This window comes from Chiloscyllium punctatum, chromosome 34, assembly GCF_047496795.1.
Source record: "Chiloscyllium punctatum isolate Juve2018m chromosome 34, sChiPun1.3, whole genome shotgun sequence".
NCBI lineage: Eukaryota > Metazoa > Chordata > Chondrichthyes > Orectolobiformes > Hemiscylliidae > Chiloscyllium > Chiloscyllium punctatum.
The window spans coordinates 52,931,680-52,954,826 of record NC_092772.1 but is presented as its reverse complement, the minus strand read 5'-3'; the positions used below and the strand labels follow the sequence as shown (position 1 = coordinate 52,954,826).

At 43.8% G+C, this 23,147-nt stretch overlaps 1 protein-coding gene across 2 annotated transcripts; it reads right to left on the bottom strand.

The window, feature by feature from the left end:
- Nucleotides 1-2,992: 2,992 nt before the first annotated feature.
- LOC140458850 (uncharacterized) lies at nt 2,993-22,562 on the bottom strand. 2 transcript variants are annotated; one of them, XM_072553535.1, is made up of 4 exons: nt 21,274-22,562; nt 18,295-18,444; nt 5,592-5,835; nt 2,993-3,381 (listed from the first exon to the last, which is right to left on the bottom strand). In XM_072553535.1, exons 1-3 carry the CDS (start codon nt 22,268-22,270, stop codon nt 5,603-5,605), a joined length of 1,380 nt encoding a protein of 459 aa, XP_072409636.1. In that variant the 5' UTR covers nt 22,271-22,562; the 3' UTR covers nt 2,993-3,381; nt 5,592-5,602. The 2 variants fall into 2 exon arrangements, with proteins under 2 accessions (XP_072409636.1, XP_072409635.1); XM_072553534.1 differs by having other exon boundaries at nt 5,607-5,835.
- Between the last annotated feature and the right edge of the window lie 585 nt (nt 22,563-23,147).

The following is a 23,147-nucleotide window of genomic DNA, read 5'->3' as shown; positions in this document are numbered from 1 at the left end:
TTTCAGTGAAAAGAAAGCACTGTAGAAAAAAGGGGTAATCTACCTTGGGTGTCTTAGGAAATAAGGGAGGTTATCAAATTGAAAAAGAAGGCTTTCAAAGTGGCCAAGATTAGCGGGAAACTAGAAGATTGGGAAAGCTTTAACGGTCAACAGAAAGCCACAAAAAGAGTGATAAAGAAAACACAGAACAGAGAAAGAACCAACACAATATAAAGACAGACAGCATAGATTTTTATACTTATTTAGAACAAAAAAGAGTGACTAAACATTGGGCCTTTTGAGGATGAGAGAGGAGCATTTAACTATGGGATATGATGAAATGGCTGAGGTATTGAATAGGTATTTTGTGTCAATCTTCACAGTGGAGTACATGAATAAAATGACATAATTGACAAAGAGACAAAGGTTGGTGAGGACCTGGAAACGATCATTATGACAGAAGAGGTAGTGTTGGGCAAGCTAATGGAGTTAAGTATAGACAGGTTTCCTGGCCCTGATGGATTGCATTCCAGGGTGCTAAAAGATATGGTGGGAGAAATAGTAAGTGCATTTGTGGTAATTTTCTAAAGTTCACTGGTCTCTGAGGCAGATCCAGCAAATGTGATGCCACTGTTTAAAAAGGGAGGTAGACAAAAGACGGAGAATTATAGACTGGTTAGCTTAACTTCTATAGTGGGGAAGATGCTTGAGTCTATTATCAAGGAAGAGATAGCAAGGCATCTAGCTAGACATAGTTGGGCAGATGCAGCATGGGTTCATGAAGGGCAGGTCATGATTAACTAATCTTTTGAAATTCTATGAAGACATTACGAGCATGGTGGACAACGGGGACCCAATAGATTTGGTGTCCCTAGATTTTCAAAAAGCCTTCGACAAGGTGCCATACAAGAGGCTGCTGTGTAAGACAAAGATGCATGGCGTTACAGGTAAAGTATTAGCATGGATCGAAGATTAGTTAACTAACAGGAAGCAAAGTGTGGGGATAAATGAGTGCTATTCTGGTTGGAAATCAGTAGCTAGTGGTGTGCCTCAGGGATCAGTATTGGAACAATTATTCACAATTTACATAGATGATTTGGAGTTGAGGACCATGTGTAGTGTGTCAAAGTTTGCAGATGACACTAAGATGAGTGGCAAAGTGTGCAAGGGATTGTGAAACTTTGCAGAGGAACATAGATACTTTTGAGTGGGTAAAGGTCTGACAGATGGAATACAATGTTAATGTATATGAAGTTATCCACTTTGGTAGGAGTAACAGTAAAAACAGTATTATTTGAATGGTAAATAAGTTGCAGTATGCTGCAATGCAGAAGGATCTAGGTGATCTTGCACATGAATCACGAAATGTTGGTCTGCAGGTACAACAGGTAATTAGGAAGGCAAATTGAATTTTGTCCTTCATTACTAAAGGGATTGAGTTTAAAAGCAGGGAGGTTATATTGCAGCTGTACAGGGTACTGGTGAGGCTACAACTGGAGTATTGTGTGCAGTTTTGGTCTCCTTACTTGAGAGAGGATGTACCTGGCACTGGAGGGGGTGCAAAGGAGATTCACTAGGTTGATTCTGGAGCTCAGGGGGTTGGTTTATGAGGAGAGACTGTGGACTGGGATTATATTCATTGGAATTTAGAAGAGTGAGGGGCCATCTTACAGAAACATATAAAATTATAAAAGGAATGAGAAGCTAGACATAGAGAGGATGTTCCCACAGATGGGTGACAGTAGGACAAGAGGGCAGAGCCTCAATATTAGGGGGAACAGATTTAGGACTGAATTGAGAAGGAACTTCTTCATCCAGAGGGTTGTGAACCTGTGGAATTCCCTGCCCAGCTAAATGGTTTTTAAAGCTAAGAAAGATTTTTTTGAACAATTAAGGTGAGAGGGCGGGTGAGTGGAACTGAGGCCACAAAAAGACCAGCCATGATCTTATTGAAGTGCAGAGCAGGCTCAAATGGCCAGATGGCCTACTCCTGCTCTTATGATGTTCTAATGTTCTTATGATTCCATATGATGGGTTTGATGTTGAGAACTCTTAGGATTCAATATCAAGGGGCTATAGATTAAAGGTTTAATGTAAAGGCCTTTACGGACAATTTAGTTTGTTATGACCAAGCACAGTTTTTCTTTTCTCTTGCCATTTGGTTGTAGTTGGCTGAATTCCTTTTCTTTCAGGCAATGAGGTAGATTTCAATCGGGAAAGGTAAAGATGACTTCTGTTGGGTTTTCAGCTCTCACACTTTGCTGAGATGAGGCACAAAAAACAGCAAGGAACAATGGTCTCCTGCTTCTCAGGTAGTCTCAAATACTCTTAACACTGCATTCAAAAATACAATTGTCTTTTTCCATTCACAAACTACCCATGTGATTTCTTTCTGAAGGTTCTTCAGACTGTAGGACTCCCTCCCAGATCTGGTTTTTCGCGGGTGAAAATTGTTGCTGTTATGCCCAGTGTCTTTTCTTTAGCCCAGCGTCCATGTTTAAAAAACACAACCCAGGCCCACTCAGCTTCTACCTTCATTATAGGACAAAAAAAACTAGAAGGACAGGGATAACAGTTAGTTGGGAACACCAACGTGCACAAACTCTCCTCCAAAGTTCTCATCATCCTGACTTACAAACAACATTCCTTTAAAGCTGTGTGGGCATTGAGAAGTCCCATGCATGTTGAATAGCATGCTGTCCACTTCTGGAAGTCACTACTATGCTTGCAACTTGGAGGTCCGTGCAAGACCAAGTAAAATTAGGGTGAACTATGCTTGGAACTATGTCATCATTCTTTTACTGTCATTGGGTCAAAATCTTAGAACTCCCTCACTAGTAGCATTGTATGTGCACCTGTGCCACATGTACTATAACACAACTAACTTCAGAAGGCAATTAACAATACATGAAAAATGCTGGCTTAGCCAGTGACACCCAACTGTTATGAATGAACTAAAGCATTTATAAGTCCATGGGATCTTTTTCAAAAATTAGTACTTAGATCACAGCTCTTCATACTGAAATTTAATGCAGGATATATGCCTGGTAATTTGTACACAGCAAGCTCCCATAAATAGCAGTGAACTATACCAAACAATAATCTTTATTTAGTCAGATTATTGGGAATAGGTATAATAGAGGGCATTGTGAAAAGTCTCAAATAGAGACAAAATACTGTAAATGCTGGAAATCTGCAACAAACACAGCAAAGCAGGTCTGTCTGAGAAACATTTTGATTCTGGTATGACTGTTCTTCAGAACTCTTTTGAAGAAGAGTCAAACTGGCCTTGAGTATTTAATGTTTCTCCCTCTGTGGATGCTGCCAGACCTGTTGAGTTTCTCCCATAACGAAATGCAGTCAGTTCTTCCAAATAGTTACCAAGAGATCTTTTAATTGCAACTGAAAAGAATGGAGACTTGGTCATCAGCGCATCTGAAAGATAGATTCTTTTTCTTAAGATCTTAAGAATTAAAACATAAGTTGTATGTTGCAGGACTGAGCAATATTGGTTGGAAAAGGACAGAAATAATGCAATTCACTATTGTACAATTAAGAATGTGGCATTAGTACCTTTTCCTTTTATTCTTTTTTGCTGAGAATATTTCTTTGTAAAAACAGATCAATATTAAAACAAACTGTAGAATGATACAGTACGGGAGGGCATTTGGCCCAAAGTGTCTCTCCTGGATCTTTGAAGTCCATGATATTTGATAACCAAAAACATATGTATTATATAAACAGAATGTAACATATCTTTAGTGAGATAATTCTGATGGTGAACAGCCTGGATTTGTAATGCTCCGGTTTCTCGGTGTGTATCTCACTTGTAAGTATCTTGACAACTATACACACATTTAATGGGAATTAAAAGTTAGCTTGCCTTTATAGAGTCAGTCTTTCTTCAGACTGTTTAGGTTCTCCTAATTAATAACAACTATTATATGATAGAACAGAATTTATAAACGAAACACTATTTTAAGCCATTGAAGTGCAGCAGATTCGCAGTGGTTATGTAGTCCATGTTATAATTGGCCTGTTCCTGCCAAGCAGCCCCGAAAATGTAAAACACAGAAGAGCTCATTAAGTTGTGCAACATTCATCACTTGGAAGAATAGCCAACTGCAAGAACATTGCAGCTTTGAGCAAAAGCAGATAAATTTCCCACTAATTAACATTTTGCCACCCATCTTGCTTTCTGCCACTGGTTCTCCCATTTCTCAACTAGCTGGTTTGGCTCCACCAACACCATCAATTTAAAATTTTCATCAGTGTTAAAACTCATGGTCTTACCCTTCTCCCTCCAAGAACCACCTCGAGCTGTATAATCCTTCACAACCTCCGAGCCCCTCAAATTCTCTAGCCTGTTTTACATTCTCCATTTTCGCCACTGGTGGATGTCCTCTCAGATACGGAGGTGCCGAGATTTGGGATCCCTTCTGTAAAGCTCTCTGCCACTTCATAAAATTTTCCTTTGAGATGCTCCTTGAAAGCTACCTCACTAAGCCTTTGATCACCTGTCCTGTGTTGTTTCGCACCAAATTTTGTTTGATAATCAATCTCATTAAGCACCATCATATGTCTTATTATACCATGTTGCGATATAAATACAAGCTAGTATTGTTGCCTGCCTGTAATTAATTCCGCTTCCACCTCCTTCTCATATACCCTCTAGATTTTCAACATTATTGCACCTGTCCTAATTGTAATTCTGTAGTACTGATCATAGACAGCTTTTCTATTGGAAGGGAGAGTAATGTGAAGAGCGACATGGCTGGGACTGGGGTCAACTACTTGCCACACCCACTTCCTACCTGTAAGTATGATGGACATTTATCTAATGCATTATATAATGCTTCTCCTTTAAGCAACTGTTCTTAAAGTCTGGCAGTGACTCCTGTGATGGGTTTGAAATGCAAAATAATTGTGTGTCTGTGTGTGTGTGTGTGTGTGTGTGTGTGTGTGTTGGAGTGTGGCGTGCTTGCTGTGTACTTTAGTTCAACGTAAGCGTCTAAACTTACTCTCTCCCAAGCGGTTAAGGTCAGATCAACATGAGGAAAATTTAAATGCAATCTTTATGGTGTTGACACAATATTTTAAAAAAAGGCAATTATCAAGGCTATAAAAAGGCAAACAACGTTTAAGGATTCAGTTGCGGGGGATGGAATGGAGAAGCAGGAAAATTACAGGTTAGAGAGGCATTGGAAAAGATTCAGTAAAGTTTTGTTGGAATTACATAACTGACAGATTTAACCTATCAGTAAAGATTGAACAGCTTGGGATATTTTTCTTGAGAAAAAAAACAAAGTGTGATCTCATCAGAGTCTTTAAGATTACGAAAGGTTTGATTCAGCTAAGCAGAGAGCTGATATTTCCTTTTATGAACGAAACAAGGTCTAGGAATCATAAATATGACAAATTTTAATAAAAGGAATAGAGATTAAAGAAAGAAAATAAATCTTGTTCCCTCTGACTTTTAAATACTGTTCTATAAGTTCGTAAAGTGGAATGATTTTCTGGTCCTGAAGAAATGTTAAACGTTGCATTGAAGCACATTATCAACTATTCATCTGTGTGCCTATAGCCATTAAGTCGTATTTCATAATAGTTACCTTAACTTGTATTACCATTCCCTGATGCTCTGAATTACTTTTTCCATTGCTTTCCAGTATCCAGGCCCCTTCTGAACTTTCCTGGGAAAAAGGAACCACTTTTCTTTCCAGCAAATTCGCACAACCACAGTTTTGCCATCAAAGATGCCTTGGTGATCAATATCGATCATCTTATTCTGTGCATTCATCACCTTGTCCAATAGAATCACAGCACATATGTCTTTCCTTTTCAACATTTGCTTCTCTGTCATGGAAATAACAATGAATTAGTTCTTTATATGTTTGTATTGCAATTATTTCAATGTCACAGATTATGATTAAAGAATCACCTGACAATACAATGCAAGAGGCTATTCAGTCCATCTTGCGTGTACCAGCTCTTCTGAAGAGTTCTTAAATTAATCCCACTTTTCCATCTATTCACACTCCAAAGCAATTTAAATTAAGCCCTTTAAGTGTTTATTTAATTCTCTTTAGAACTTTACAATTGAATCTGTTTCCACTGCCTTGAAAGACAGTGAATTCTAGATAATTCATGATATATAAATCCTACTTAGCAGATGGAATGGCTTCTCATGTTGTATGTCTGCATTGGTTCTTTGAATCAGCAATCCTCTTTTTATTTTTTCATTTGTGTGACATGAGTGTTATTGGCTGGGCCAGCATTTATTGCCCGGCCTTAGTTGTCCTTGAGAAGGTGATAGCGAGCTGTTTTCTTGAACCGCTGCAGTCTACTTGCTGTGGGTTCACCTACAATGCTCTTAAGGAGGAAATTCCAGGCTTTTGGCCCAGCAACACTCAAGGAATGGCAACTTATTTCCAAGTCAGGATGGTAAATAGCTTGGAGGGAACTTGCAGGGGTCATTATCCCATATATCTGCTACCTTTTTCCTTCCAGATGAAAATGTTTGTGACTGTCTCAGAATCTTTAGTAAATATCTGCAGGGTGTCATGTCTACAGTATACACTGCTGCTACTGAGCATCATTGGTGGAGGGTGTAGATGCTTGTGGATTTCATGCTGATCAAGCAGGCTATTTTGTCAGTGGTGGACAGACTTTGGGAAATCAGAGGTCAGTCACTTGCCACAATTTTTATGTGTCTATGCAGTGTTTATATAGCCAGTTCAGTTCTGCTCATTAGTAACCCTCCGGATGTTATAGTGGGAGATTCAGTGATGGTAACACCATTGAATATCAAGGGTGATGGTTAGATTGTCTCTTATTGGAGATGGCCATTGTCTGGCATTTATGTGGTGCAAAGATTACTTGCCCCTTGCCTGCCTAAGCCTGGATATTGACCAGATCTTGTTACATTTGAACATGGACTGCTTCTGTAATTGAGGAATCACAAATGGTACTGAACATTGTACAATCATCAACGAACACCCTCACTTCTGATCTAATAATTGAGGAAAATTCATTGATGAAGCAGCTGAAGATGTTGGGTCGAGAAAACAGTCTTAAGAATTGAATTGAATTGAATTGAGTTTATTGTCACGTGTACCAAAGTACAGTGAAAAGCTTTGTCTTGTGAGCAATACAGGCAGATCACATCGTTAAATAGCAGATAGTAAATTATAGGTAAACAGCGTCAAAACAAAAACACAGCGACAGGCGAATGCTAAGAGTTTGTCAATCCATTCTGTATTCTAACAACAATAGTGTAGAAACTGTTTTGAAACTGGCTGGTGCGTGTTTTCAGGCTTCTGTACCTTCTCCCCAATGGTAGAGATTGTAGAAAAGCATTGCCAGGGTGTGATGGACCTTTGAGAATACTGGTGGCCTTTCCTTGACAGTGGCCCTGGTAGATGGATTCAATAGATGGGAGGTTGGCCTTTGTGATTGTCCGGGCCGAATTCACCACTTTCTGTAGCTGTCTCCGATCTTGAATGGTACAGTTGCCATACCAGGTACTGACATCCAGACAGAATGCTCTCGATGGCGCTCCTATAAAAGTTGGCAAGGTTGTTTGCCGTCATGCCAAATTTCCTCAGCTGCCTGAGGCAGAAGAGACGTTGTTGGGCCTTTGTAACCAGTGCGTCCACATGAAGAGTCCAAGAAGGCATGTTGTTGATGACCACTCCCAGGAGTTTCACATTCGTTCCACCTCTGTGCTGTTAATATGTAGGGGGGCATGAGTAACATCCCGCCGGAAGTCAATAATGATTTCCTTGGTTTTGCTGGCATTGAGAGCTGGTTGTTCTCAGTGCACCATTTTTCCAGGTTTTCCACCTCCCATTTGTAGTCTGTTTCGTCACCATCTCAGATTTGACTGACTATGGTGGTGTCATCAGAGAAACTCTTGCAGAGATGTCCTGAAGCAGAGATGACTGACCTGTAACAGCCACAACCATCTCCCCAGGTATGACTCTAAACAGCAGAGAGTTTGCACAATGTTCAGCACCATTCACGACTCCCCAGGTACTGGAGCAGTCCGTGTTACAATGCAGCAAGAGCTGAATAATATTCATATTTGATCTGACAAGTGGTAAGTTCTATTCATGCCATATAAGTGTGAGGCGATTACCATCTCCAACAAAAGAGAATGTAACCATCTCCCCTTGACATTCAATAGCATAACTATCAGCTAATCCCCCACTATCAACATTCTTGGGCGTCAACCCTGACCAATCAAACTGAGCTAAGCTAGTGACACAAATACAGGTGGCCATGGAATAACTGAGCAGCAAGGAATCCTGCAGCAAATAACTCACTTCCTGACTTTCCAAAACCTAGTCACTATCGACAAGGCAAAGGTCAATAGTGTTATTCTTCTCACTTGCCTGGATCATTGCAGTCCACCAACACTCAAGAAATGTGACACCATCTAGGACAAAGAAGCCCGCTGATGGGCACTTCACCTACAAACATTCACTCTCTTCGCCGATGCTCAGTAGCAGCAGTGCATACTTTCTTCAATAAGAACAAAAGACGTAGGAGCAGAAGTCGACCATTCAGCCCATTGCATTTTTTGCCACCTTTCGTTGCATTAATGGCTCAGCTGATGATCCTCAACTCCTTTCCTACCTTTTCCTTCTTCCCTTCGATTTCCTTACTGATTTAAAATCTGTCTTTCTCTTCAAAGAATCTGCTGAAATACCTAGCCTGAAAATCTCTCTGTGGTAAAGAATTGCACAGATTCACAACTATGAGAAAATAAATTCTTCCTTATCTCTATCTTCAATGTGTGATGCTTTATTCTGTTCTCTGACCCTAGACTGTCCCATAGAGGGAAGCAAGCTTTCTATACTTATCCTGTAAAACCTCTAAGAATCTTGTATTTTTCAATAGTGTTACTTTCATTCTTCTTTATTCCAATGACCACAGGAAGTTCCTCAATCTTTCCTCATAAGACAGTCCCTTCAAGTGTGATAACAACCAGGAGAACCACCTCTGGACTGCCTTCAATTCCAGTCTATCTTTCCTAACATATGGGGCTCAAAACTTTTCACAGTATTCTAGCTATGGTCTGACTACTGCCTTGCATAATTTTAGCAAAGCCTGCCTAATTTTAGACTCCATTCCTTTGAAATTAAAGCCGATATTCCATTTGCCCTCATTGTTACCAATTGAACCTGATGCTAGCTTTTTGTAATTCATGGAACATGACTCCCAAATCCCTTTTTTTTGTAGATTTTGCAGTTTTTCTTCATTTAAATAATATTAGGCACTTATTTTCTTGCCACTAAAGTGCTCAACTTCATATTTCTCCACATTATGTTCCATCTGCCAAATTTTGGCTCACACACTTCACCTTTCTGTCTCTCTCTGCAGACGCTATCATCCTCACTACGGGCCTTCCCACCTATTTTTGCATCATCTACAAACCTATCCATAGTACAGTATGTTCATTTTCTTCATCTAAGTCATTATTGCATGTTTTAAATAACTGTGGCCCCTGCAATAATCCCTATACACATCACTTAGACAGGTTGTCATCCTAAGAATGTCCCCCTTATCCAACACTTTTTCCTATTCATTAGCCAATCCTCTACCCGGACCAATATACTATCTGCAACATCATGGGCTCTTTTTGAACAGCCTCATGTGTTGTACTTTGTCAAATGCCTTCTGAAAATCCAAATATATTACAGCCATTGCTTCCTGCATATTACCTCCTCAAAGAATTTTGAGTAAATTTGTCAGTCACGATTTCCCCTTCATGAAGCCATTCTGACTCTGCTTGATCATACTGGTATTTGTAAATGCTCTGATATCATGTCCTTTCTAGTAGATTCTAACACGTTCCCAATCATAGACATTAAGCTAACTGTCTATAGTCATCTGTTTTATGTCTTCCTTTTTAAATAGAAGTGTTACATAGGCAGTTTTCCAATTCTCTGGGACTCTTCCAGAATCTAAGGATTCCTGGAAGATTACTATGAGTTCATACACAATCTCTGTAGCTATTTCCTTTAATGTCCTAGGATTCATTACATCAAGACACACTGCTGAAGCCAAACACCAACTCGAGGACACCTCTTCCTACCGCCCCATCGAGTATGACCCCACCCTCCATCACCAAACCATCATCTCCCAGACCATACAGAACCTCATCACCTCAGGAGATCTCCCACCCACAGCTTCCAACCTCATAGTCCGGGAACCCCGCACTGCCCGGTTCTACCTCCTTCCCAAGATCCACAAGCCTGACCACCTGGCCGACCCATTGTCTCAGCATGCTCCTGCCCCACTGAACTTATTTCTACCTACCTTGACACTGTCCTGTACCCCCTAGTCCAGGAACTCCCCACATATGTTCGAGACACCACCAACACCCTCCACCTCCTCCAAGACTTCCGTTTCCTCGACCCCAACGCCTCATCTTCACCATGGATCTCCAATCCCTCTACACCTCCATCCGCCATGACCAGGGCCTCCAAGCCCTCCATTTCTTCCTCTCCCGACGTCCCCAACAGTACCCTTCCACCGACACTCTCATTCGTTTGGCTGAACTGGTCCTCACCCTTAACAATTTCTCCTTCGAATCCTCCCACTTCCTCCAGACCAAAGGCATAGCCATGGGCACACGTATGGGCCCCAGCTATGCCTGTCTATTTGTTGGCTACATAGAACAGTCGATCTTCCGTAATTACACCGGCACCACACCCCACCTCTTCCTCCGCTACATTGATCACTGCATTGGCGCCACCTCGTGCTCTTGCAAGGAGGTTGAGCAATTCATCAACTTCACCAACACATTCCACCCTGACCTTAAATTTACCTGGACCAACTCTGACACCTCACTCCCCTTCCTGGACCTCTCCATCTCCATTAATGACGACCGACTTGATACCAACATTTTTTAAAAACCCACCAACTCCCACAGCTACCTGGATTACACCTCTTCCCACCCTACCTCTTGCAAAAATGCCATCCCGTATTCACAATTCCTTCGCCTCCGCCGTATCTGCTCCCAGGAGGACCAGTTCCACCACAAAATACACCAGATGGCCACCTTCTTTAGAGATCGCAATTTCCCTTCCCACGTGGTGAAAGATGCCCTCCAACGCATCTCGTCCACATCCCACACCTCCGCCCTCAGACCCCATCCCTCCAACTGTAACAAGGACAGAACGCCCCTGGTGCTCACCTTCCACCCTACCAACCTTTGCATAAACCAAATCATCTGCCGATATTTCCGCCACCTCCAAACGGACCCCACCACCAGGGATATATTTCCCTCCCCACCCCTTTCCGCCTTCTGTAAAGACCATTCCCTCCGTGACTACCATTTTAGGTCCACGCCACCCCTTCAACCCATCCTCCCATCCTGGCACCTTCCCCTGCCACCGCAGGAATTGCAAAACCTGCGCCCACACTTCCTCCCTCACCTCCATCCAAGGCCCTAAAGGAGCCTTCCACATTCCATCAAAGTTTCACCTGCACATCCACCAATATCATTTATTGTATCAGTTGCTCCTGATGCGGTCTCCTCTACATTGGGGAGATTGGACGCCTTCTAGCAGAGTGCTTTAGGGAACATCTCCGGGACACCCGCACCAATCATCCACACCGTCCTGTGGCCCAACATTTCAACTCCCCCTCCCACTCTGCCAAGGACATGGCGGTCCTGGGCCTCCTTCACCGCCACTCCCTCACCATCAGATGCCTGGAGAAAGAACGCCTCATCTTCCGCCTCGGAACACTTCAACCCCAGGGCATCAATGTGGACTTCAACAGTTTCCTCATTTCCCTTCCCCCACCTCACCCCAGTTCCAAACTTCCAGCTCAGCACTGTCCCCATGACTTGTCCGGACTTGTCCTACCTGCCTATCTTCTTTTCCACCTATCCACTCCACCCTCCCCTCCCTGACCTATCACCTTCATCCCCTCCCCCACTCACCTATTGTACTCTATGCTACTTTCTCCCCACCCCCACCCTCCTCTAGCTTATCTCTCCACACTTCAGGCTCTCTGCCTGTATTCCTGATGAAGGGCTTTTGCCCGAAACTTCAATTTTACTGCTCCTCGGATTCTGCCTGAACTGCTGTGCTCTTCCAGCACCACTAATCCAGAATCTGGTTTCCAGCATCTGCAGTCATTGTTTTTACCTATCAGATACAGAGGAGCTATTGACTCTACCTGGCACTTTTTCTTTTGTGATATTTCATGTATTTATTTCCTTTCCACCTCATATGTTGAAAATTTAGTAATTTCGGAATGTATTAGTGTCTTCTATTGTGAAGGCTGATGCAAAATATTTTTGCAACTCTCTGCCATTTCCTGGTTCCCCCCGTTGTTATTTCCTGAGCTCGTTCTTGAGGGAGCCAATGTTCATAGAGTTATAGAGATGTATAGCATGGAAACAGACCCTTCGGTCCAACCCGTCCATGCCGACCAGATATCCCAACCCAATGTAGTCCCACCTGCCAGCGCCCGGCACATATCCCTCCAAACCATTCCTATTCATATACCTATCAAATGCCTCTTAAATGTTACAATTGTACCAGCCTCCACCACATCCTCTGGCAGCTCATACCATACATGTACCACCCTCTGCATGAAAACATTGCCCCTTAAGTCTCTTTTATATCTTTCCCCTCTCACCCTAAACCTATGCCCTCGAGTTCTGGACTCCCCGACCCCAGGGAAAAGACTTTGTCTATTTATCCTATCCATGCCCCTCATAATTTTGTAAACCTCTATAAGGTCAACCCTGAGCTCCAGGGAAAACAACCCCAGCCTATTCAGCCTCTCCCTGTAGCTCAGATCCTCCAACTCTGGCAACATTCTTGTAAATCTTTTCCGAACCCTTTCAAGTTTTACAACATCTTTCCAATAGGAAGGAGACCAGAATTGCATGCAATATTCCAACAGTGGCTTAACCAATGTCCTGTACAGCCGCAACATGACCTCCCAACTCCTGTACTCAATTCTCTGACCAATAAAGGAAAGCATACCAAACACCTTCTTCACTATCCTATCTACCTGCGACTCTACTTGCAAGGAGCTATGAACCTGCACTCCAAGGTCTCTTTGTTCAGAAACACTCCCCAGGACCTTACCATTAAGTGTATAAATCCTGCTAAGATTTGCTTTCCCAAAATGCAGCATCTCGCATTTATCTGAATTAAAACTCCATCTGCCACTTCTCAGCCCATTGGCCCATCTGGTCCAGATCCTGTTGTAATCTGAGGTAACTCTTTTCACTGTCCACTACACCTCCAATTTTGGTGTCATCTGCAAACTGACTAACTGTACCTCTTATGCTCACATCCAAATCATTTATGTAAATGACAAAAGGTAGAGGGCCCAGCACCGATCCTTGCGGCACTCCACTGGTCACAGGCCTCCAGTCTGAAAAACAACCCTCCAACACCACCCTCTGTCTTCAACCTTTGAGCCAGTTCTGTATCCAAATGGCTAGTTCTCCTGTATTCCATGAGATCTAACCTTGCTAATCAGTCTCCCATGGGGGACCTTGTCGAACGCCTTACTGAAGTCCATATAGATCACATCTACTGCTCTGCCCTCATCAATCCTCTTTGTTACTTCTTCAAAAAACTCAATCAAGTTTGTGAGACATGATTTCCCATGCTCAAAGCCATGTTAACTATTCCAAATCAGTCCTTGCCTTTCCAAATACATGTACATCCTGTCCCTCAGGATTCCCACCAACAACTTGTCCACCACCGAGGTCAGGCTCACCGGTCTATAGTTCCCTGGCTTGTCTTTACCGCCCTTCTTAAACAGTGGCACAACGTTTGCCAACCTCCAGTCTTCTGGCACCTCACCTGTGACTATCGATGATACAAATATCTCAGCAAGAGGCCCAGCAATCACTTCTCGAGCTTCCCACAGAGTTCTCGGGTACACCTGATCAGGTCCTGGGGATTTATCCACCTTTAACCATTTTGAGACATCCAGCACTTCCTCCTCTGTAATCTGGACATTTTGCAAGATGTCACCATCTATTTCCCTACAGTCTATATCTTCCATATCCTTGTCCACAGTAAATACTGATGCAAAATATTCATTTAGTATCTCCCCCATTTTCTGTGGCTCCACACAAAGGCTGCCTTGCTGATCCTTGAGGGGCCCTATTCTCTCCCTAGTTACCCTTTTGTCCTTAATATATTTGTAAAACCCCTTTGGATTCTCCTTAATTCTATTTGCCAAAGCTATCTCATGTCCCCGTTTTGCCCTCCTGATTTCCCTCTTAAGTATACTCCTACTCTTCTAAGGATTCACTCGATCTATCCTGACTGTACCTGACATATGCTTCCTTCTTTTTCTTAACCAAACCCTCAATTTCTTTAGTCATCCAGCATTCCCTATGCCTACCAGCCTTCCCTTTTACCCTGACAGGAATATACTTTCTCTGGATTCTTGTTATCTCATTTCTGAAGGCTTCCCATTTTCCAGCTGTCCCTTTACCTGCAAACATCTGCCTCCAATCAGCTTTTGAAAGTTCTTGCCTAATACCATCAACATTTGCCTTTTTCCAATTTAGAACTTCAACTTTTAGATCTAGCCTATCCTTTTCCATCACTATTTTAAAACGAATAGAATTATGGTCGCTGGCCCCAAAGCGCTCCACCACTGACACCTCAGTCACCTGCCCTGCCTTATTTCCCAAGAGTAGGTCAAGTTTTGCACCTTCTCTGGTAGGTACATCCAAATACTGAATCAGAAAATTGTCTTGTACACACTTAACAAATTCCTCTCCATCTAAACCTTTAACACTATGGCAGTCCCGGTCGATGTTTGGAAAGTTAAAATCCCCTACTATAACTACCCTATTATTCTTACAGACAGCTGAGATCTCCTTACAAGTTTGTTTCTCAATTTCCCTCTGACTATTGGATGGTCTATAGTACAATCCCAATAAGGTGATCATCCCTTTCTTATTTCTCAGTTCCACCCAAATAACTTCCCTGGATGTATTTCCGGGAATATCCTCCTTCAGCACAGCTGTAATGCTATCCCTTATCAAAAATGCCACTCCCCTTCCTCTCTTGCCTCCCTTTCTGTCCTTCCTGTAGCATTTTATCCTGGAACATTAAGCTGCCAGTCCTGCCCATCCCTGAGCCATGTTTCCGTAATTGCTGTGATATCCCCATCCCATGCTCCTAACCATGCCCTGAATTCATCTGCCTTCCCTGTTAGGCCCCTTGCTTTGAAATAAATGCAGTTTAATGTATTAGTCCTACCTTGTCCCTGCCTGCCCTGACTGTTTGACTCGTTTCTGTTCTCAGCTGATCTCTTTCCTCACTATCTCCCCGGGTCCCACCACCACCTTCCCCCCCCCCCCCCCCCACCCGACCTTCCTCGTTTAAATCCTCCCAAGCAGTTCTCGCAAATTTCCCTGCCAGTATATTAGTCCCTTCCAATTTAGGCGCAATCCGTCCTTCTTTTACAGGTCACTTCTACCCTAAAAGTGATTCCAATGATCCAAAATATGAATCCTTCTCCCATACACCAGCTCCTGAGCCATGCATTCATCTGCTCTATCCTCCTATTCCTGTCCTCACTAGCTTGTAGCACTAGGAGTAATCCAGATATTACTACCCTTGAGGACCTCCTTCTTAAATTTCTACCTAACTCTCTGTAATCTCCCTTCAGAGTTGCAACCTTTTCCCTTCCAATGTCGTTGGTTCCAATGTGGACAATGACCTCCTGCTGGCCCCTCTCCCCCCCGTGAGAACATTCTGCACCCTCTCTGAGATATCCTTGATCCTGGCACCAGGGAAACAACACACCATTCTGCTTTTTCTCTGTGGCCACAGAAATGTCTGTCTGTACCTTGGACTACAGAATCCCCTAACACAATTGATCTCTTGGAAGCCGACGTACCTCTCGTTGCATCAGAGCCAGTCTCAATACCAGAAACTTGGCTGTTTGTTCTACTTTCCCCTGAGAATCCATCACCACCTACATTTTCCAAAACAGCATACCTGTTTGAAATGTGTATATCCACAAAAGATTCCTGCTCTAGCTGCCTACCTCTCTTACCCTTCCTGGAGTTAACCCATCTATGAGACTGTATCTGAGACTTCCCCCCTTTCTATAACTGCCATCTATCACATACTGTTGCTGTTGCAAATTCCTCATCACTTCTGTCAGTCTCTCCAACCGATTCACTTGATCTAATAAGATTCGCATCAACAGCATTTATGGCAGATATAATCTGCAGTAACCCTTAAATTCTCTTTAAACTCCCACATCTGACAAGAAGTACATATCACTGCAAAGGCCATTTTTGCTCCTTCACAATCTACAGACCCAGAAAATAACACCGTCTTATTCCTCTACAAACAATGCCCCAGGTTAAATTAATAGTTATATTTTAAGTTTAATCAAGAAACCTATCTCCAAAAACATATAATCAAGAAAGAATCCACTGTACCCACTACTGCAGCCTTTCTCTTGGACAGACTTAAAACAACAATTGACTTATCTGATTCTGTTGGCTTCTGTCTTCCTTTTATGTATTTGAAGAGGTTCTTGCTGTCCATTTTGATATTACATGTGAGCTTAGCCTTCAAGTTTATTTTCTCCCTATTTATTTTTGGAAACCAACAAAAGATGACCAAACTTTCCCAGTCCTCTGACTTATTAACATTTGCCACATTTTATGTATGTGTTTTCCTTTCTATTTGTGCTATCTTCAACTTCCTCACTGGAATAGGTCTTTACTGTAAGCCACAAATTATTATCTTAAACATCTGCCATTTGTTCCTCAACTACCTTTGTTGATAAAGTCCATTCCTAGTGCACTCCAGCCAGTGCCACCCTTGGTCCTGAATAATTTGCCTTATTTGAGCTTAGCACAGTTGTTTCCAACCCAAGTTTTTCTATCTCGAACTGAGTACTAAATTCTATCATATCAGGGTCACTGTTTCCAAGGAGATATCTGACATCATTCATTAAACTTTACACATCATCAGATCCAAAATAGCCTAATTCATGGTTAAATCCACAACTTATTGTTCTAGGAAACTATAGCAAATACATTCTATGAGTTCTTCCTCATGGATTCCTCTGCCAACCTGACTATCCCAATCTACATTTACTATTTTGTTACATGCCCTTATTTTCCCCTGATTTATTCTCTGTCGCCCTGCCTCACTACTGTTAGGGGGCCTATAGACTACTCCTCCCAGTGTTGTCTTTTCCTTTTTTACTTCTGCTGTCCACCCCGTATGGATTCTGCATCTTCTGATTCAAGATCATTTCTTGCTATCATGTTTATTCCATCCTGTACTGACAATGTTTCCCCATCACTCTTTCCTTCCTGCCTATCCTCTTCAGAAGTCACCATACTCTGAATATTTTAGTTTCCAGCTTTGATCACCTTGTCCTTTGATCACGTAATCATTAACCTGTGATGATGCCATTAATTTGGTCTGAATACTAAATGCATTCAAGTAGAATTAATTTTGCTTTTATGCCATTTTTTTCCCTCTTTGGACCCTATTTACAGCTGTTTTCCTGTTTGCAAATTCTGTCCCATCCTATTCTCCTCTGGTTATCCAAACAGTTGCCCTGTAATGCTGCCATATCCTCTTGCTTTGTCAGCTGACATTCCCCTCCTCCCAAATTCATCCCCTCTTCCTTAATTAGTTTAAAGCTGTCTCTACAGTCCTAGTTATTCAACTCACCAGGAATCTTGTCCCAGCACAGTTCAAGTGAAGCCCGTCCCACCAGAACAGCCCCTTTTACCCCAGTCCTGGTGTCTGTGCCCATTCTACCCATACCAGTCTGAGCTATGCAAATAACTCCTTGATTATAATTACTCTATGCTGATTTGCCCATGGCTCAGGTAGCAGTCTAGTAATTATTACCTTGTACGCTCTTCATTTTTGAAGTAATGATTTTTAATATCACTCCATGTTCAAAGACTTTCGGTAAAACATCCTTTCTAGATCCATCAATGTTGGTGATACCAATGTGGATGATAATGACTGTATTTCACCTGTCTCTCTCTTAAAATTCCTCTCCAGCCTCAGGGAGATGTCCCTAACATGCAACACTGCCTTTAGGACTCCCTCTCACAGCTGATCAAGACCCCTGACCCTGATCAAGATCGAGCCCAAAAAAGATTACTCTAAATATCTCATCATGCACATGTGACAATGCAGGAGTCCTTTCACCCTACTTTGGGAACACCAGTCTCAAATATGTTGCTAATTTCATTCTAATAGATTAGAGTGAAAAATTACAAGAAGATAATTGACAAGAAATTAAAAATATTACTTTCAACACATCGTAGGGCTGTGCGGAGATCCTCGAGTTCACGAGAAACCTTGTAAACATACAGAACATATGGAATGTCACAATCCTCTTCAGACATGGAACTGTCCATCAGAATATCTTTGTGTACATCCCCTTGTCCATAACATACCACTGGAATAAGAGACCACATAATAAATCAGTCATCATGATACATGACGAGTGTTTACTCAATCTCAGCAGGAACAAAATTCTCAAGAGAAAAAGGGGGATTTTATTTATAGTTGCAGGCCATTAATCGCATTAAGCTTCTTCTCATATTCAACCTTCTTGCTCATTGCTAATATGATCCTCTTTCAGCCACCATCCTCCTCACACGTATCTCCCCTAAAATTGTCCTCTTCCTCTCCCTTCTCCAGACTACTTCCCATTCCTCTTCGTCAACTCTTCAACTTTTTTTTCACCCTCCCCTAATATCCATCGCCCCATCCATTCCATTTCTTGGCTGAGTACAGGTCCAACAACTATCGAGAAACTCAACACTATAAAGGAAAAAGAGCAGCCCACTTTGTTAAGCCTTACTGGGGTCATGTGCTGGAAATCAAGTACAGGGTGACTGGTTTGTATTTATGAAAGGCGTCCCTGACGTACTAATTCAAAGTCACAGCTTACAGTAACTGCTGAAATTAAAATAAACTGATATTTTAGTGAACAGTAACAGCTCCTGGGCTGGTGGGGATCAAATGGCTTCTCTGCTTCTTCTTCAACGTTCTGAACTGTTCATTAACCCAAGAACCAATCACATAGTCTTTGGCAGGCAAATGACCTTTGTAATCAATAACTAGTCATTAGTCCACCATCCAATCCGATGCCTTAAAACAACGGTGCTCGGACCTGACGTAGTGCACCAGTTGGAGAATGCTCAGGTGTGCGGTGGAATCCTGTCTGGTTTACCCCTGCCCGGACGGAATTTCACATTGGTCCCAAGGTCCCGTAATTCCTGCGGGAGCCTGTGCCCCACAACCTGAGCTGCCTCCGGAATTTTAGTTTTGTCCCTTTTAAGGATGTAAAAAGGCGAGCCCTGTATCGACTGCTGCTGCACACCGTCCACCTCTTCTCCCTCATCCACCGTCCGGACACGCCTTGGCGTGCCCATTCACCACCGGGCGGTGGGGATCCCCAGTGGAGGGCTCCTCCTTTCGTGGGAGTCCTCCCCCTTTCTCTCAGGGATCTGGGATGGAGAGTGCTGCACACAGCGGTCCCCTGCAACCGCAGATTGCAGTGGTTCACGGAGTCCCAGCCCAACTGCTTGTTCTGTGGTACTGTGGAGTCTGTGGACCATGTGTATATTGGGTGTGGGTGTTTGCACTCCCTTTTTGATTTTCTTAAAAACCTCCTTCTCTGCTTTTGGTTGCACTTCAGTCCCACGCTCCTGATCTTCGGGCACCCGGTACGGAGGAGGGAGGGCAGGTCTGAAGACCTCCTCATGGGTCTGCTCCTGGGCCTGGCCAAACTGGCCGTAAACAGGTCCAGGTGGGGGAGAAGGTGGGGGGGGTCGTTAGGGTCAACTGCCTGCCCCTCTTCCGCGGTTATGTTAGAGCACGGGTGTCTCTGGAAAGGGAGCACACGGTGTCCAACAACACCCTGGAGTTGTTCAGGGAGAGGTGGGCGCCACAGGGAGTGGAGTGCATTATTTCCCCCCTCCAACTCTATTTTGATTTAATCCCTGCCCTCCCCTTCACTGTTTGATCACACAGCATTGCCCTTTGATGTGAAGGGCACTGATTGTAACTGGCTACTCGGGTGTTTCCTTTCTTTCTGGTGGTGGAAATTGAATAAAGATTTGTGCACCTTGTGTCTCTCACTGTGTCTCACACCTGCACATTCCTGATGAAGGGCTTTTGCCCGAAACGTCGATTTGAAGCTACTTGGATGCTGCCTGAACTGCTGTGCTCTTCCAGCACCACTAATCCAGAATCTGGTTTCCAGCATCTGCAGTCATTGTTTTTACCTCCAGCTCATCTACAGTGAGTATCAGGTCATTTGCCTTAAAAAAACTGCAATAATCTTTCAACAATAGTTAATTTTAAACATTTCTTTTACCATTTCACTCCTCAATTTAAAAATACAGAAAAATAAAGATATATCTTCACACCTGGATTGGCATCCCATCCATCACCTTCAATGTACACTCCCTTCACAGCTGACCAACAACGGCAGCACTATGTACCATCTCCAAGATATCCTGCAGCTCCTTCACAGTCCCATCACTGTCCACAATCTCTGCTACCTTTTAAGAACAAGCACAGCAAATGGAGGGGGAGGCACCAACTGAAAGTACCCCTCGAAGTCCATTCCAATGAGGAACTACATCACTATCCTTCATCAACCCTGGCCCAATTCCAGGGATGGTGAAGGAAAGTGTCAGTGTAGTCACACAGATGGACTGCAGGAGTGCTCATCACCACCTTCACCAACTGGGGACGGAGTGATAACACTGGTTTAATCATTGTCTACACACAGACATTGCATGAACAAAATGGACTTCTCAACTCTGCCCATTATGTTCTTATCACCTTTGACAGGCCTCACTGTCCACCTCCCTGTAGTACTTCCTCCGCCCCATAACCACATCTCCTTATCTCCACCAACTCCTGATCACAGTTTCCAACCTCCAGATTCTGTTCCCTCTCCATCGTGCATCCTCCCATATCGCCCGTTCCTTTCCTCACACACCCTTTCCTCCCTCCCACACATTCTCCCTCTTACCCTCCCATACTTTCTGTCTCTCCGTTCTTCTTACCCACTGCACTCTCTATCTCTTCCTTGTTCACAACCTCTCACTGTCCCGCACTCTCTCTCGAACAAATTCTCGCAATACCTCTCCCTTGCCTTCTCCTCTATGAAGCCTCCTCTACCTCCTTCCTTCTCTCTGGGCTGTGATTCTGAGCCCGGGGGGGGGATGAGGTACAAGAGCAAATTGCCACCACCTTGATTACCAACCTCTGAACCTCAGGTTCCGGTGCTTTAACCATCTGTATGAGAAAATGGCAACAATAATGACGATCACGATCAAAATTCGGGTTACGTACTGGTTTTCCCAATATCCCTCTGACATTATTTGAAACTGTGTTCCCGGATCCGAGTCTCCCGCCGGTTTTACCGGGAATTGTGTTCCAGGATTTGACTCTTCCTCCGCTTTTACCGGGAGTTGTGTTCCCGGATCCGACTCTCCCTCCGCTTTTACCGGGAGTTGTGTTCCCGGATCCGAGTCTCCCTCCGCTTTTACCGGGAGTTGTGTTCCAGGATCCGACTCTTCCTCCGGTTTTACCGGGAGTTGTGTTCCCGGATCAGACTCTCCCTCCGGTTTTACCGGGAATTGTGTTCCAGGATCCGACACTCCCTCCGGTTTTACCGGGAGTTGTGTTCCCGGATCCGAGTCTCCCTCCGCTTTTACCGGGAGTTGTGTTCCAGGATCCGACTCTTCCTCCGGTTTTACCGGGAGTTGTGTTCCCGGATCCGACTCTCCCTCCGGTTTTACCGGGAATTGTGTTCCAGGATCCGACACTCCCTCCGCTTTCACCGGGAGTTGTGTTCCCGGATCCGAGTCTCCCTCCGCTTTTACCGGGAGTTGTGTTCCAGGATCCGACTCTTCCTCCGGTTTTACCGGGAGTTGTGTTCCCGGATCCGACTCTCCCTCCGGTTTTACCGGGAATTGTGTTCCAGGATCCGACACTCCCTCCGCTTTCACCGGGAGTTGTGTTCCTGGATCCGAGTCTCCCTCCGCTTTTACCGGGAATTGTGTTCCAGGATCCGAGTCTCCCTCCGGTTTGACTGGGAGTTGTGTTCCGGGATTTGACGGTCCCTTCTGTTTGTATAAGAAAATGGCAAAGACAAGCACGATAACTGTCATGATCCATGTCCGGCTTAAGTACTCGAATTCCCAATGTCTCTCTGATGCTTTTTGAAGCGGTTTTCCAGAATGCGACCGTCCTGCCATTTTCACTGGACGCCTTATTCCAGGATCCGATTCTCCCTCTGACGGACTTTCCCTCCGCTTTTCCTGGACTTTGGCTGTCGACACCGGGAGAGTTGCCAATTAGGGGTTTGGTAGATAAGGAACAACACTTTCTCTTTACTCTCTCCGCGAATTGAAGATAACATGGAACAAACTGTGTAGGAATCGCGTTTACTAAAAAGCATCAAGAATGTATCCAGAGGGAATGTGAATCTCAAAATAACGGATAGCCCTGTGTAAGCATGAAACATGGAAAACGTTGATGAAGATCAGCACTCAGCAAGACCAAAGGGTGACAGAGTTCATGGGCTGAAAATCTCGTGCTCAACATTGAGTCCTGGATGCTGTAAAGTGACTCGTCAGAAGATGAGCTGCATTTTCGCCACCTCCAAAAAGACCCCACCACCAGGGATATATTTCCCTCCCCACCCCTTTCCGCCTTCCGCAAAGACCATTCCCTCCATGACGACCTGGTCAGGTCCACGACCCCCTACAACCCACCCTCCCATCCTGGCATCTTCCCCTGCCACCGCAGGAACTGTAAAATCTGCGCCCACACCTCTTCCCTCACCTCTATCCAAGGCCCTAAAGGAGCCTTCCACATCCATCAAAGTTTTACCTGCACATCCACTAACATCATTTATTGTATCCATTGCTCCCGCTGTGGTCTCATCTACATTGCGGAGAGTGCTTTAGGGAACATGTCCGGGACACCAGCACTAATCAACCACACCGCCCTGTGGCCCAACATTTCAAGTCCCCCTCCCACTCTGCCGAGGACATGGAGGTCCTGGGCTTCCTTCACTGCTGCTCCCTCACCACCAGACGCCTGGAGGAAGAATGCCTCATTTTCCGCCTC

Bases quoted from the DNA above. Each gene is read 5' to 3' on its own strand.
- LOC140458850 (XM_072553534.1), bottom strand. From the start codon at position 22,270: ATGGCAGGACGGTCGCATTCTGGAAAACCGCTTCAAAAAGCATCAGAG. The intron at 18,445-21,273 runs GTTGGTAATCAA...CTCTTATTCCAG, and splicing joins CCGGAACCTGAGGTTCAGAG to TGGTATGTTATGGACAAGGG. The intron at 5,836-18,294 runs GTAATATTTTTA...TTTCCATGACAG, and splicing joins AGCCCTACGATGTGTTGAAA to AGAAGCAAATGTTGAAAAGG.